The sequence below is a fragment of the Nannobrachium achirus genome (genome assembly GCF_963921795.1).
Source record: "Nannobrachium achirus genome assembly, chromosome: 11".
In the NCBI taxonomy this organism is placed as follows: Eukaryota; Metazoa; Chordata; class Actinopteri; order Myctophiformes; family Myctophidae; genus Nannobrachium; species Nannobrachium achirus.
Genome location: NC_137820.1, coordinates 33,210,467 through 33,225,469, shown reverse-complemented (window position 1 = coordinate 33,225,469; position 15,003 = coordinate 33,210,467). Strand labels below are relative to the sequence as shown.

At 41.0% G+C, this 15,003-nt stretch overlaps 1 protein-coding gene across 1 annotated transcript in view; it reads right to left on the bottom strand.

Moving 5' to 3' along the window:
• LOC308294292 (DNA topoisomerase I, mitochondrial) overlaps positions 1-14,889 on the bottom strand; it is a gene marked incomplete at both ends in the record, with an annotated part of 86,744 nt that extends 71,855 nt beyond the window's left edge. Inside the window, one exon of the mRNA XM_080737020.1 lies at positions 14,783-14,889. Coding sequence (XP_080593146.1) covers positions 14,783-14,889 — 107 coding nt within the window. The remainder of the gene's footprint in view (positions 1-14,782) is intronic.
• Positions 14,890-15,003: the final 114 nt, after the last annotated feature.

Below are 15,003 nucleotides of genomic sequence, written 5' to 3'. Positions count from 1 at the left end.
TGGGGTTCAAGTGGATAATATAGAGACACATGGGGATGCAAACACTTTATCTGCATCCGTACACAAAGTTCCGTACAGATCATATTTCCCCACAGACTGCAAATTTATATCTACATCATCATTATTTCCCTCCCTTTCATCCCCAGCCAAGCAGCATATGTACCCGTGAGATGTCAGCACGCTTTCCAGGTGTGTCCACAAAACGGAGTGAGCTTTGCAGCTGATGTTTGTTTGATTGGATGCATTTGTCCTTTTAATCTAGGCTTCTCAAAGTATTCTATACAAAATAATCATTAAATTATAATGCCTGTCAGATGCTGTTTTTTTATGTAATCCTGCTTATCCTGAACGATTCTGAATTGATTTGAAAAACTTGATTACATTTCTATTAGAGAAGATTTAACTCGTCAGCAAAGGATTTTTGCAAACTTTTGCCTATAATAACATGCAAAAAAAATAGGGACTCCAGGTTGAAGTGGTTAAAAGTTCGGGGCACGTTGTCTGCAGCCCAATACCGAATCAAAAAAGTCAAATCATGGCCGATATCACAGCCAGAATCTAAAACAAAAACGCACACCAACTCTTTTTTTTCCCATCAATTACTCTCCCCATGAATTCATGGATATTCTTCTGTTTCTGTCGCCTTACTAAGACAACAATTTGATGACCAGCAGTGTTAACAAAGAGCCTGCTTTGTTCCCTAATCCCTATAGCAGTGTTTCTCAACCTTTTTTCTGCATGGGCACACTTTTCATGTCCCAAGAATCAGTCCCAAAGAAACCAAATATCGTCACTGTCGGGAAGAAACCTTGCACCTCCCAAGTTTCAAATTTGTACGTGTCTTCGCAATGTAAAGCCCTGCTTCATCATACAAGGCTGTCGCACAACACTAGTGAAAACAGCAGATCTACAAGCACACAACGCCTCGCACTGTAGATCGGCTGTTTTCACTAGTTTAAATCATTTTAAAAATGATAAACACAATACTGGCTTTCAAGCAGTTTCAAGGGGCACACTTGAACCTTCTCAGGGGAACACCAAAGGTCCCCAGGCACAGTGGTTGAGAAACACTGCCCTATGGAGATCAAGTCTCCTCAAATTATTGGCTTAGGAATACGACAAAAACTAAGAAATATCCACAAATTCAAGTCTCCATGGGCAGAGTAATTGATAGAAAGAAAGTCATTCAAATGTAAATGCTTCTCCATCACACAACGGTGTCAGGCGCCAAAAATAGCAGATGTACAATCTCAGAAAACGGGCGCAACACATCACACGATTTAAGTATAATTCAGTGTGGCGAGCTGTGGTCTCCCCCCCAACATGCTGACATGCAAGGGCGTCACACCAAATTCTGGGCCAGATCTGCTATTTTTGAAAATTCGTGAAAATGTGTGCAAGACACCCATGTTCCCATTTCAGTGGTGCTCAAACTTTTTCATGTCAAGGACCCCCAATATGATGATATGTATTTGGCCACGGACCCCCAACTCAAAATATTTAGTTCCAGGGTTAGTAAAAGTTTAGTTACAAATGTTTGCACATTTTCACGACTTTTCAAAAATAGCAGAACTACAAGCTCGCAGCGCGGCACTCTGTGCCGCACTGTGAGCTTGTATATCTGCTATTTTTCAATAGCTGAAGTTACTAGGGCGTCTCCACCATGGGCCCTATGTGCCGCGCTGCGAGCTTGTAGATCTGCTATTTTTTAATAGCTAAAGTTACTAGAGTGCCTCCACCTTGGGCCCTAGTAACTCAGTCCCACTACCCCCCCCCCCCCCCCCCCCCCCCCCCCCCCCCCGCCCCTTGCGACGCCCCTGCTGACATGACTGACCAGAGGGCTGGGATCAGTAGGTAAGTAGGGCAGGAATGTTGACCATGAAAATGGCTAGCGTGCGTCCGCTTTGGACACGACAGGATGAATTTATGGACACTTATGGCCGTCACGATAGCCCACCCCTCCCCGGGTGATACCATCTGCTAGTGTCCACGGTCCAGGGAGGGCTACGGACGGACATGACATTTTCATTCCAGAACTGTAAGCCTGGCTGAGTTTAACCCATTTAGGCCTAGAATTATTATAGTAGTATTATTATATATAGTTATTTAACTATTGAAAAATAGCAGATATACAAGCTCACAGCGCGTGCTGCGAGCTTGTAGATCTGCTATTTATATTTATTTTTTTGAAAATGTGTGCAAATTTTTAAATATATATTTTTTTCAAAGCAAACTTTTGTAACTCAAATCTCTGCTTCTGGGGGGGTCCCTGGAACAACATATTTTGAGATGGGGGTCTGGCCAAATAAATGTAATTTTGGGGGTCCGTGACATGAAAAAGTTTGAGAACCACTGATTTAGAGGAAGGATTTAGAAGTCGGGTCAAAGATCGGGTCAAAGATATTCAAAGACTTGCACACATTTTCACGTTTTTTTCTTTTTTCCAAAAATAGCAGATCTACAAGCTTGCACACTCGGTGCCGCGCTGCGAGCTTGTATATCTGCTATTTTTCAATAGTTAAAGTATAAAATAATGGTTAAAGTGGTTAACCATTATTCGGGCACCGTTCCAGGTATTTGAGAGTTTAACTGTCTGGGACATTACCTTCTTCCGGCTCTTCCCATTGTCCCTTTTCTCAGGGGATTTACTCTTCTTCTTCTTTGGCTTTGTGCTGTTTCACCACCAGCAAATCCCCAGATTGGATTCGGAAAGAGAGGAGAGAGAAAAAAAATTAGACGAGACGTCACACAAGGGGCGAGGGGTTGTCAGTGAAGCAATAAATATACTGTACTAAAGCAAAGCTTTTAATTTCAAAGGACCTGCGTGACTCTGAAATATGTACAAATGGAACCAAAATGTCCGTTTGGTTCCCCGGACCCCACTTTAAAGGAAAACGTAGTTTTTTTTACAACAAGGATTCATATTTTAGATTGTAATTAGAGAAAAGAAAAAGTGAGTGTTTAAATGTTTTCATTTGCTTTGTTCTATTGTTTTATCGCGTTTACCGTGCTAAAATGTGGGGCATGCGTACAAGTGGCTAAATATGTATTTTTAAACACAATAAGCCAGCAGTTTCTTTATGCTATTTACAGTAACACTTCTAGCCACCATAAGTCACATCCAACCATGAAAGGTTGAGTTGTATCTTGGAAATGGGCTTATTCTGTGTAAAATGACATATTTAGCCACTTGTACGCATGCCCCCAAACACTGAAATAAGAATCTCAAACAATAGAAAGAAGTAAATGAAATCAATTTAACACACATCTTTTATATTCTTTATATTCTCTAAAATATGAACCCTTGTTGTAAAAAAACTAAAGTTGTCCTTTAAGTCTCTGAGAAGTGGCCAATCGTCTAATGAAAAATGTTTTATTTCTTACAATTTATGTGTTTGTTAAACTTTGCCAATTCGCTCAAATCCCACCCTTACATGAGAGTTAATAGCCAGAACATTGTACAATTCATCTCCCCATCCATCAGAATCACAATAAAATGAGAGGCCAATACATTAAGACAAAAACATGAGACTGATTGAGCAACAAACTCAGCATTAAGACAATTATTGGCAGCAGACTTTTCCCTAGTACTGGATAAAAAACAAAACACACAAACGTTTGGACACAGCTTCTCATTCAATGTGGACTATTTACATTGTAGATTCTCACTGGAGGCATCAAGACTATGAATTAACACATATGGAATTATGTAGTAATCAAACAAAAATGTGTGAAATAACTCACTAAAATAATAACTAAAATATGTTTTATATTTGGTCTGATGAATCCTAATTTGTTTTATTTTTTCTTTCTACATCAGGGGTCTTCAACAGGGAGTCCCCCAAATCTTTGAGTGATAGAAGTTTCTTTCTCCTTTTTTATATTAACCACTTGAACCCTAATATCCATATTCTGAGAACTTTAGCCAAAAATAGCAGATCTAAAAGCTCACAACGCCTCGCAGCGCGAGGCGTTGTGAGCTTGTAGATCGGCTATTTTTGGCAAAGAGCTTATGTGTAGGGGGGGAAAAGAGCACACCAAGTACAGAGTGAAAGGTCAAGTTTATTAAGTATTGACATTTCAAGTGGTTAAATATCATTGTACACACAAGTCTTACAAAAACTAAATGAAACTTTAAATAAACACGACTGAAAGTGTTGCAAAGTGGACAGGTGTCTCTCTCCCGGGGTCAGTTCTGGCTGCTTTCCAACTGATTCTAAAGCTCAGCTTGCTGTGAACTTGGTGTGTACACCTGTGCCTAGTTGGAATCTGTCCAGGCGGACAGTAGTTCCATGAAATAGCAGCAGTCACACTGTCTGGCAAACAAATTATATTCCACCTGCTGCCTTCACCGTGACCTTTTCCACACTTAACCCCTTTCAACCTGTCCGGGCCCTATTCTGGGCATGTCATTATAGGTAGGGTTGCCCGATCCCGATCACGTGATCGGATCGGCCGCCGATATGGCCGTTTTTATAAGATCGGAGATCGGGGGAAAAAATCGAAAAGAATTTTCTTTTTTTTTTTTCTTTTTTTTTTTTTTCTGGGAGTACTGAAAGTTACAGGTAAGGTGAATGCGATATGAAATGTAAGCTTACCATAATCACAGTAATCCTTAATCATTTTCAATCATATTCAAGGGCTTTTGGAGAAATGAGACAGACAGAGCACTGCAGAGGGAAGGTGATTGTGTCAGACTCTGTGTACAGCTGGCAGCTGATGCCAATAAGTAGTAATTGGACCCTTGCTAATGGATCAAAGGAAGGCAATTATGTCTCTCTGCACTGTCAACTAGCTCAGTGGTTCTCAACCTGTGGGTCGGGACCCCCAGGGGGGTCCTCAAATTATTTTGGGGGGTCCCCAGATGATTAACTTAATGTGCAACATTGTTTTCTCTCTCAACAGTAAACAAATCAACATAAAGTTTAAGTGTATAGAGGGTATCTGCACATTTCGAAAGTGAAAAATTAAGGACTTTTTAATACCTCTAAAATGACAAATTAAACATTGGCCAAATTGTCAAATATTAAAGCCAGAAATTGTGAAAATAGCCGATCTAGATGCTCACAACGACTCGCGTTGCGAGGCGTTGTGAGCATGTAAATCTGCTATTTTCACAATAGAACCGTGTTATACAAAATATACTTCCTCAACTCTTCAGGGTCGGGGGTCCCCAGTTAAAATATGATTATTTTGGGGGTCACGGCCTGAAAAGGTTGAGAACCACTGAACTAGCTGCTACTGCATACTTTTAAAGCAGACTGGTTAATTGGTTCTTAACTTATTTTGTTTCAACTTTAAAAATGGCCAATGTTTTACCAGTTTTTATATAGTTTGTTGATTATTTTTGATGCTGTAATGGTCTATTTTATTTTATTTTTTGAGGTATTAAACAGGTTTTAAAAGTCCTTAAATCGTGACTTCACTGCCAAATTTCAAAGGCCACACCAAAGGTCCGCTGCACAATGATTGAGAAACACTGCACTAGTAGGCCTATATCACTATACACTACTCATAAGCTTTGTTTTTAATTTGTTGATTCAGTGCTGCACTAAGTGATAGAATGAATAGAATTTTTTTTTCTTAATGCCTTGCCAAAAGATCGGATCGGGAAAGATCGGGATCGAATCGGAAGCAATAATATTTGATCGGTATCGGATCGGGAGCAAAAAAACCCTGATCGGGGCATCCCTAATTATAGGCAAGGCATTGTTTTCAAAACAATGTAAAAGTATTATGTTGTTTTTTGAGCGGACAAATCTGACTTTGTCTGGTACGAAGCATTCCGGACAAAGAATGAAGGGTGGCCTACGGTGCATCTGTCCTACATCTTGGCACATAGCGCTCAAAGTTTGTTGTACTTAGTTTTGTCAGGTTCTTCCAACTACGCAATTTTGCAAACACTCACTTTGCGTCCTTCCCTAGCTTACCTGCAAAACACTAACAATATTAGAATCTATACTGTCACCCCCAGAATCTGTGAACAACATATATTTCATCTATAGCACTCTTATTTCTTCTAAAATATCCACTCTCCGAGCTGAGAAATACATGGGAGAGGGAACTGGGGATAGAGCTAGATGTGGACTGGTGGAACGCAGTGCTAACCAGGATAAACTCTTCTTGTGCATGCGCCCGCATGCGTCTCATCCAATTCAAAGTGGTCCATATGACACACTACAGCAGGAGGTCTGGGACCCCTAGGGGGTCCTCAGAGTTACTAAAGTGGGTCCTCCAAATCTTTGTGTGATAAAAGCTTTTTTTTCTCCTTATTAACTCTTATACTGCTTTGGACGTTCCCGTTCGCCCCAATTCTCGAGAGTGAGTTCGTTTACGGCCGTTCGTTCGTTTACCTTGTTGATGTCCTTAAGCTGATGAGGGGTCGCGCCGCCGTGTACTGTAATCACATCGTCTGCAGGGATGGTCTTAAAAATCCATTATGCATTAACATCAACGGAGACCAATTCTCTTCCGTGTTGATTTTCTCAACACGGAAGGCTCAATGGCCAGAGTGTGCTCTCAATGTAAGGGAAGCGGGACCAGCCAAATTCACATTAATCCTTGCATGACGCCGCCCTCTGCTGACTGGTCTGCGAAAGCGCAGACCAGGCACTAAAAAAAAAAAAAAAAAAGTGTATCTGTCTACTATAACGTCGCAAAGGTAAGCCGCTTTTTGATGGCACCAGACCCAATAAATAAATAAATAATCTGGCAGGGAAAAAGTTAACCACTTGAACCCTAGCATCAGGGGATAGTCGGCTCTTCTGTGTTTTAAACGTGGCCTCCTTTGAAAACTCCTGTCATAGAACAAATAGCTAAGTTTTCCCATCTACAAGGTCACAATGAGATGCATCGTGATAATAATGCAACAGTTTTTTTTATAAATACATATAAAAAATGATCAGACACTCTTTGCATTTCCCAAAATGAAATGCATGAATTTAATTCAGACTGACAAGCATCAGGGATCAAATCTAAATGTGCATCAGCAGATCCAACCCCGTAGAATACCGGTAAAGGGGGATGCACACTTAAAAATTCAACAGCAATTATTCCAGTCCAGACCACCTTTTGTCAGTTTTTTTCTTCTAAAACACGTGTCACCGAGAACGGATATTCCGAATATTAAACAAAATACGGTCATGCTGTTGCCGAGGCTATAATTAATTCAAGGAGCGTCATCGGTGCACTGAAGAGGCTACAGCGTTTTGTGTTGATACGCTATCATGAATTCAGTCTGTGTTCACCGTGTTGCTCTGGAAGAACAGAACACGTCTGTTGTGCTGCCAGACCTGCTTAACCCAATTACGTCTAGAATTATTAATGCTTAAAAATAGCAGATCTACAAGCTCCGAGTGCCGCTATATTAGTGCCGTGCTGCGAGCTTGTAGATCTGCTATTTTTGAAAAAAGTCGTGAAAATGTGTGCAAATCTTTGAATCTATGTATTTTCAAAGCGAACGTTTGTAACTCAAATTTTGCTTCTGGGTGGTCCCTGGAAATAAATATTTTGAGATGCGGGTCCGTGGCCAAATACATATAATTTTGGGGGTCCTTCACATGAAAAGGTTTGAGAACCACTGACATAGTAGTCTCTCAAGAACAGACTAAATGAGCTCCAGTTAAGTGAAAGGGACCTTTTCTTTGACGATGGCTGGCCAGATTGCTGACATAGAAACATAGGGTTTTTCAAAAAATCTTCGGATTCAAAAGACACTTATAGAATCGGGTCAAAATTATAATTTTCACGATTCTTTAAAAATAGCAGATCTACAAGCTCGCTGTGAGCTTGTATATCTGCTATTTTTCAATAGTTAAAGCACAAAATAATGTGTACCCGTTCTAAATGGATTAAAGGTGTTTATCCATCTCGTCTACCCTCATCAATTACACGAGCCAATGACAGATCACTCCACTCTCTGCGTTCATTTGTCCGCTCACATATGCACGTGATAATAAACGCATTGCATATCAAGGTGCGTCTAATTTATTCATGTGAAGATGGAGTGCCCACTACACTCAGCATAATGAATGCATGCACTCGCTGCCACCCACCCACTTACACAGTCAGTCAGTGTAGCCTCGTCTGAAACAAAGTACACTAGGCTTGCCCCACACACACACACACACACACACACACACACACACACACACACACACACACACACACACACACACACACACACACACACACACACACACACACACACACACACACACACACACACACACACACACACACACACACACACACACACACACACACACACACACACACACACACACACACACACACACACACACACACACACAGCGCTATACTTGTGACTACAGCAATGTTTCAGGATGGATATTTTTGGTTTTGAATGCCATTTTTACCCACACCTGTGTCTACCAACGCTTTTCTTTTTTTCTGTTCACAGCGATGCTTTGGATTGTATTCAATGGGAGCGCCACGTATTTACATTATGCTGGAAACGTGAACGTTGTGACGAGGAGATGAACTTAAGACTATTTCTGCATGCACGTTCAGCATGCACGTTCACGTCTGGCATCTTAATCTGGGCGGCGGGCGCGCTAGACGTTTAAATATTTTCAGAGAGCGCCTTGCGTTTTCAGCTGGGAAAAGACGAAAAAGAAAGACAGCCGTAAACTAAGCCCAACCCTCAATCTAACCCTAAACGCTAAGGGCCCTAAACTATCTTGAGTGCCACCTTACCCCATCCCTAAACTTTTTTAGCTTTCCTTTACCATTTTGAAAAAAGCATTTTAATATAGTTAAAATAGACGATCTACGAGCTCACAACGTGTCGATGTAAGATCGGGCTAGTTGAACTATTTTAAAATGTCTTTCAATATAGTAAAATATGGCTAACAAGTTTAGGCATAAAGGGTAAGGCGAGATAGGGTACTTCCTTAATCCTGACCCCTACCTGAATCTTTTTCCTAATTGTAACCTTACCGTATATTTAAAGAAAGGATTTATTAACTACGAAAACAGCAGTTCTCTTGCAGGGTGCAGGTCCAGGATAATGGTCCTCACAAGGTCGATTTCTTAAGTTCTACCATACTTGTGGGGACATCTGGCCCTGGTGCACACACACACACGCGCACACACACATAAACCCCTCAACAACATCTCTGCTGGTAGCAGGTGAGGCGACACCACCATATTTTATCCTTTCACACATTAACATGAAAGGAAAGGCTACCGGTTGGATGTTGCATATGCATGAGTGGGTATGTATAATTAATATACGTACACATATACTGTACTCGCTCATGCATTAACGAGTCCGACGACACGCGTGGCAGATGGTGTGATGTGGCGCAGTGGAGCGGCTCAGACGCTTCACAGTAATGATGACACACACGTGACAGCTGTATTCCATGGCCCTTGACTTGTTCTAATCACGGGAGCGGTGATTAAAACCCATTCAGAACGGGTACACTATAATGTATTATTATTTTATGCATTAACTATTAAAAAATAGCAGATATACAAGCTCACAGCGCGGCTGTGAGCTTGTAGATCTGCTATTTTTCAATAGCTAAAGTATTTAATAATTTTAGGCCTAAATGGGTTAGGTGTCATCTTGCATGTGGCAGGCGGACGCTGGAGGGTAGTAACCAGTAACCCGTTACAATCAGTGGTTCCCAACCCGTATCCGCCCCAGCCGCGAGGGCGAGTTTTGTACCGTAGTAACAAATATCACCCTCCCCGCCCCCCGGCTTCCCTCCTCTGAACACGGGCCGATTGGTTTGGTATAAAGTAGAGTCTACTCTGAGTCTACGCTGTACTCAGTAGACCAGGGGGTCTTCAACACACGGGTCCGGGACCAGGGGCCGCCAAATCTTTGTCTGAACTTTGTTTTAACAGTAACCAATTGAGTAACTGAGACGGAAAACAGTCTTTTTTTGATTTACCAGACTGTAAACCACAAACTAGATTTTTTTTGCAACCGTCAGGTCCCAGTTACTATCAAAACCTCGACCAGCTGTCCGTCTGTCAGTCCGTCAGTCTGTCACACGTCACACTTTTGCCCTGCTCATATCTCCGCAACCGTTGCCCCGATCCATGCCATATTTTGCACACACACTCCTTGCCTGCCAAACCACAACCTCACATGGCCCTCTTCTAGCGCCACCGTGAGGCAGATTCTTGCAAAACACATTTAAACCTTAAAATCTTTGCCCTAAAATCACGCAAAACAGTATGTCTACACTCATCTCATCAACATGGATCTGTCCCATTTAGCGCCACCTTCAGGACGATTTTTTCAAACACATTTTTGGACACTGCTCCTACACATTTTGGCCTAAAATCACGCTGCGACCTGACGGTCGCTTATCTCCTGTTTAGGGAGTCTTACTGGTAATCTATTCAATTCTTAATGCACTCCCCCCCCCCTCATTTTGTTGAATTCGATTGTTTTACTTAACTCATATATATTAGGAATTATAAGACATAATACTTATGGAAAGTGGAACAACAATATATCTCCAGTGATGTTAATAGGTTTTTAATGTAATTGAGTCCCGGGACCCAAGAAGGGTCTTTCGGATGAGTCCCAGGGATATTTTATGGGTCCCACAAAAATTCAACGCGTCATGTCATTTTTGACAAAGTGCAGCATTTAACTTGAATTGGTTATTATATGGTTATTTACATTGTTTATCTTACAAAATACATACAAAAACGAATGAAACAATTAAACTATAATAGTACCTTGAGATGAAGAAGCACTAGGGATGGAGCTCGTTAATTTTTATTGATAATGTAACCTTTTTATTTTTGGAAAATATTTATATATAACTAAATGTGTACCGTCTCTTTAACAGTGTAATTTATAATGCATAGTACGACGGTGTCACGCAACAAAAAAATACCCAATCAACAAGCTCAAACCGTGTCTGCTCGCAACGCGTTGTGATCTTGTACATCTGCTATTTTCGATAGACTGAGAAGTCACGCTGGCAACGCTACGGATTCATTCGCACGGAGCGATACATTATAACTCTATGGCAGTGATTTTGAGTGTCCCAAACGGATTATTATCGATGGAATCATTCATATTTTCAAGCACCACATACTTAAGTTTGGGTGGAAGAGAACGGTTGTCGCGCTGCTTCAACAGCCCGCGTTGGAGTTGTTTCAACTCGTCTCAGACTAGCTCTGGTCCATAGCGTTAGTGGAGGAGAACTCCACTAACGCTATGGACCAGAGCTAGTCGCAGACGTGCAAAGTTATTGATTGCACTTGGGTCTTATGTGATGCACTATGGACAAATGCCTGGCTCCGTCTGCATTGTCGAAGTGTTCCCTCCCGAGCATGATGTAACAACCGTGCTGCATATAGCCCATTGTATTTAGCTCTCCCCTTGTCTTTTCAAAAAGGTAACCAAACTTTTTAGTGTTTCACGCGTTCCACCGTTGTTCCGCGGCACGCATGCACTTCCAAAGCACACAACTATCGATGACGCATTGTACCTCCCGGCCCCCGGCCGCTATAGCAGCCCATGACGTGACGCTTACCCGATAACAGGCTCGACAAGCCAAACCCACGTTCGGTGGGGGAACCCTTCTTGGTGTATCACCTAACACGCTGTGCCACTATGGTCAGAGAGCGGCCCGGTGCTACGCTAAAACTAAGGCACCCATTGAATTCTGTGACCATTCACAGCGCACAAAATAGCGTTGGTGGATTCCAAACACACACTGTCGTTAGTTCTATCGTCTGTTTTCATTTGTGTTAACGTAGGGTACAGTAGCATGCCTTCACCCATGAACAATGGTGGCGTCTGTGGACTTTTTAAAATATTTTTTTTATTTTAACGTGGACTCCAATGGAGGCGATGCGTCCGTGGGACCCCAGAACACTGACGTGAATGCGTCTCTAGGCAACGTGAATGCGTCAGAGACGCGGGACGCGCACGTAATGACGTCACTGTATCTCTAACAGTTTGTGGAACAACAGTATAAGTCCATACAAGCAATATTCAGCAGACAAAGGGAGCAGATAACAGTAAAACAGACAATTGAACAAAATGAGGGGGGAGTGCATTAACAATTTAACAGATTAAAAATGACTAGTTTGTACAGTCTGGTAAATCAAAAAATATCTATAATCAAAAAATATATATATATGGACTTGGACTGTTATTTATCTCAGGTACTCAATTGAACCTAGCATCCCTATTCTGAGGAGAACATTAGACGAAAACAGCAGATCTATAAGCTCACAACGCCTCGCAGCGCGAGCTTGTAGATCGGCTATTTTCGGCAAAGAGGTTTGGTGCATAGGGGAAATAGAGCAGACCAAGAACAGAGTGAATGGTCAAGTTTAGAAAGTAAAGAGTTTAAGCGGTTCAATGTCTGAAAAGACACATTACCACCATTCCAAAAAACAAGTCTATGGAGCTACAGTATCTATGAAATCTACAGTATGAAAAGGATTAATCTGCAACACAATGTTATACACACAGTATGTAGCGCAGGGGGACCCTGCTTCATCTGTCTCAGCTAAGGGGTCCTTGACCTGAAAAGGTTGAAGACCCCTGGAGTAGACGCTCGATATAGCCCGATGCACCAAGGAGGATTCAAAACTTTTAATATACAGTATAGACTCAAATACAGATCCTTCTCAAAAATTAGAATATTGTGTAAAAGTACATTTTCTTGAAACTTTCATACATTTCTTGAAACTTTCATATATTCTAGATAGATTGGACATTCAGTGAATTATTTCAAACCCTTTTTTTTGTTATAAGTTTGAATTTTTATGGCATACAGCTCATGAATATCAAAAGTCCATATTTCAAAATATTATAATGTTACACAAGACCACTCAAAACAAGTATTTATAATAGAAATGTCAACCTTCTGAAGTCAGAGTTTCTTGAAGTCCTGTGGGAAGTTTCCGAAGTCAGTTATGATTTGGGGTGCTAGGTCATCTGCAATGCTTTTTCACACAATATTCAAAGTTTTCGAGAAGGATCTGTATATACTTGAGTAGTCTTTCCCTGGACACTTTTGTTTTCCCCCATCATTTGGATGAGAACTTCTACTCAAGTCATTTTTATTTTAAAGTAACTTTAAATGTTAAAGGTAGGGTAGGTGATTTTCTTTAGATAAAATAAGTGTTAAATAGCTCTATATTCTGATGGTTTGCATTGCTATACAGTATAGACTGCAGTAGCAGGAGTCTCCATGTTTCTCCAGTTCTTTGTTAAACAGAAAATTCATTTTCAGGTTACCAATTTTATCCAATCAGGATAGAGAACTCAGTCAGGATACACATTAGACAAGTGAAACTGTAAGTGATAGGACAAAGAAATGAGCAAATGACAAAATTGGAACTGGAACATCATAAATCTCTCCCCTGATTGGCTGAAGGTTTGTCACCTACCTGAAAACTTATTTTCTGTTTATTAAAGAGCTGAAGAGAGAGCGGAGAGCCCTGTTACTGAACAAACACTCTATAGCAACGGTTACTATCAGAATATAGTGCTTTTACCTTTTAAGAAATAACTTTGTTTTAACCAAAACATATCACTTACCCTACCTTTAACCCATTCAGGCCTAGAATTATTGAACGCTTTGACCAGTGAAAATAGCAGATATACAAGCTCACAGCGCGGCACCGAGTGCCGCGCTGCGAGCTTGTAGATCTGCTATTTTTTTTAAAAGTCGTGAAAATGTGTGCAAATCTTTGAATATATGTATTTTCAAAGCAAACGTTTGTAACTCAAATTTTGCTTCTGGGTGGTTCCTGGAACTAGATATTTTGAAATGGGGGTCCGTGGCCAAATGAATATCATTTTGGGGGTCCTTCACATGAAAAGGTTTGAGCACCATTGACATAGTAGTGTCTCAAGAACAGACTAACTGAGCTCCATTTAAGTGAAAAGGACCTTTTCTTTGACGATGGCTGGCCAGATTGCTGACATAGAAACATAGGTTTTTTCCAAAAATCTTAGAAGGATTCAAAAGACACTTATAGAATCGGGTCAAAATTCTAATGTTCACGATTTTTCAAAAATAGCAGATCTACAAGCTCGCAGCGCGGCACTCGGTGCCGCGCTGTGAGCTTGTATTTTTTTTATATTTAAAGCATAAAATATTGCGTCATAATGTGTTCAGGCCTAACAGTACAGTACAGTTGTTGTACAGTTTTTGCATTCTCTGCTCACCTCTGGGAGGACGTCAGGACATGAACCTTTGTTATTGTATTTGTTCCATGTGTCCTCTCAATCCAACCTGATGTATTTTATTATTTTTTCTTTTTCTTTTTTTGTATTGACTTTTAATGTTTTGTGGTAAGCACTTTGTCTGTAATAGGTGGGTAATATGTACTGTATTCGATACTAATCACTAAGTGGTGAGGTCTTGTTGTCTATTGATTGTGGGCACCATTTAATGACGTCTGTCTTTGTCATTTCTAGCGGACCCTGATGAAGGCCCTACGAGGCTGAAACGCGTCAGTCGTTTTTAATCCTGCTGCCATGATTTAATAAAATAGTTTTCTACTTGCAAGTAACAGAGTGGCCTTGGATCTTGTCTAAGTTCCCCACCTCATCCCTACACATCTTTTAATATAATGGAATGGAACTAGATTTTTTTGTCCTCTTATCTGTATACCCTCTCCAAAGAGCACCTGTCTACACTAGTTCTTTGCATTACCTACAGACCCACGTGGCGCTTCTTCTACTTTTATCTATTCATGAACCTTTGTTGCTGTATTTCTCTGGCTCACAGACACATGTACATGTACACGCACAAACCTCTTGACAGCATCACCACCATTCTCCTCCGCTACCATCTTCTCATCATGAGCCATCTTCTTCGCTTTGGAGGTCTTGGAGGATTTGCTGCTCTTCTTGTCTCCCATCCCTCACTTGTACCTGTCCTGAACAGTGGCAGCCAACAAACAAACAAGTTACTTGTTAATGCAAGTTAATTATTTAAGGCCCAACATTGCTACACATTGCTAGTATAAAACCTG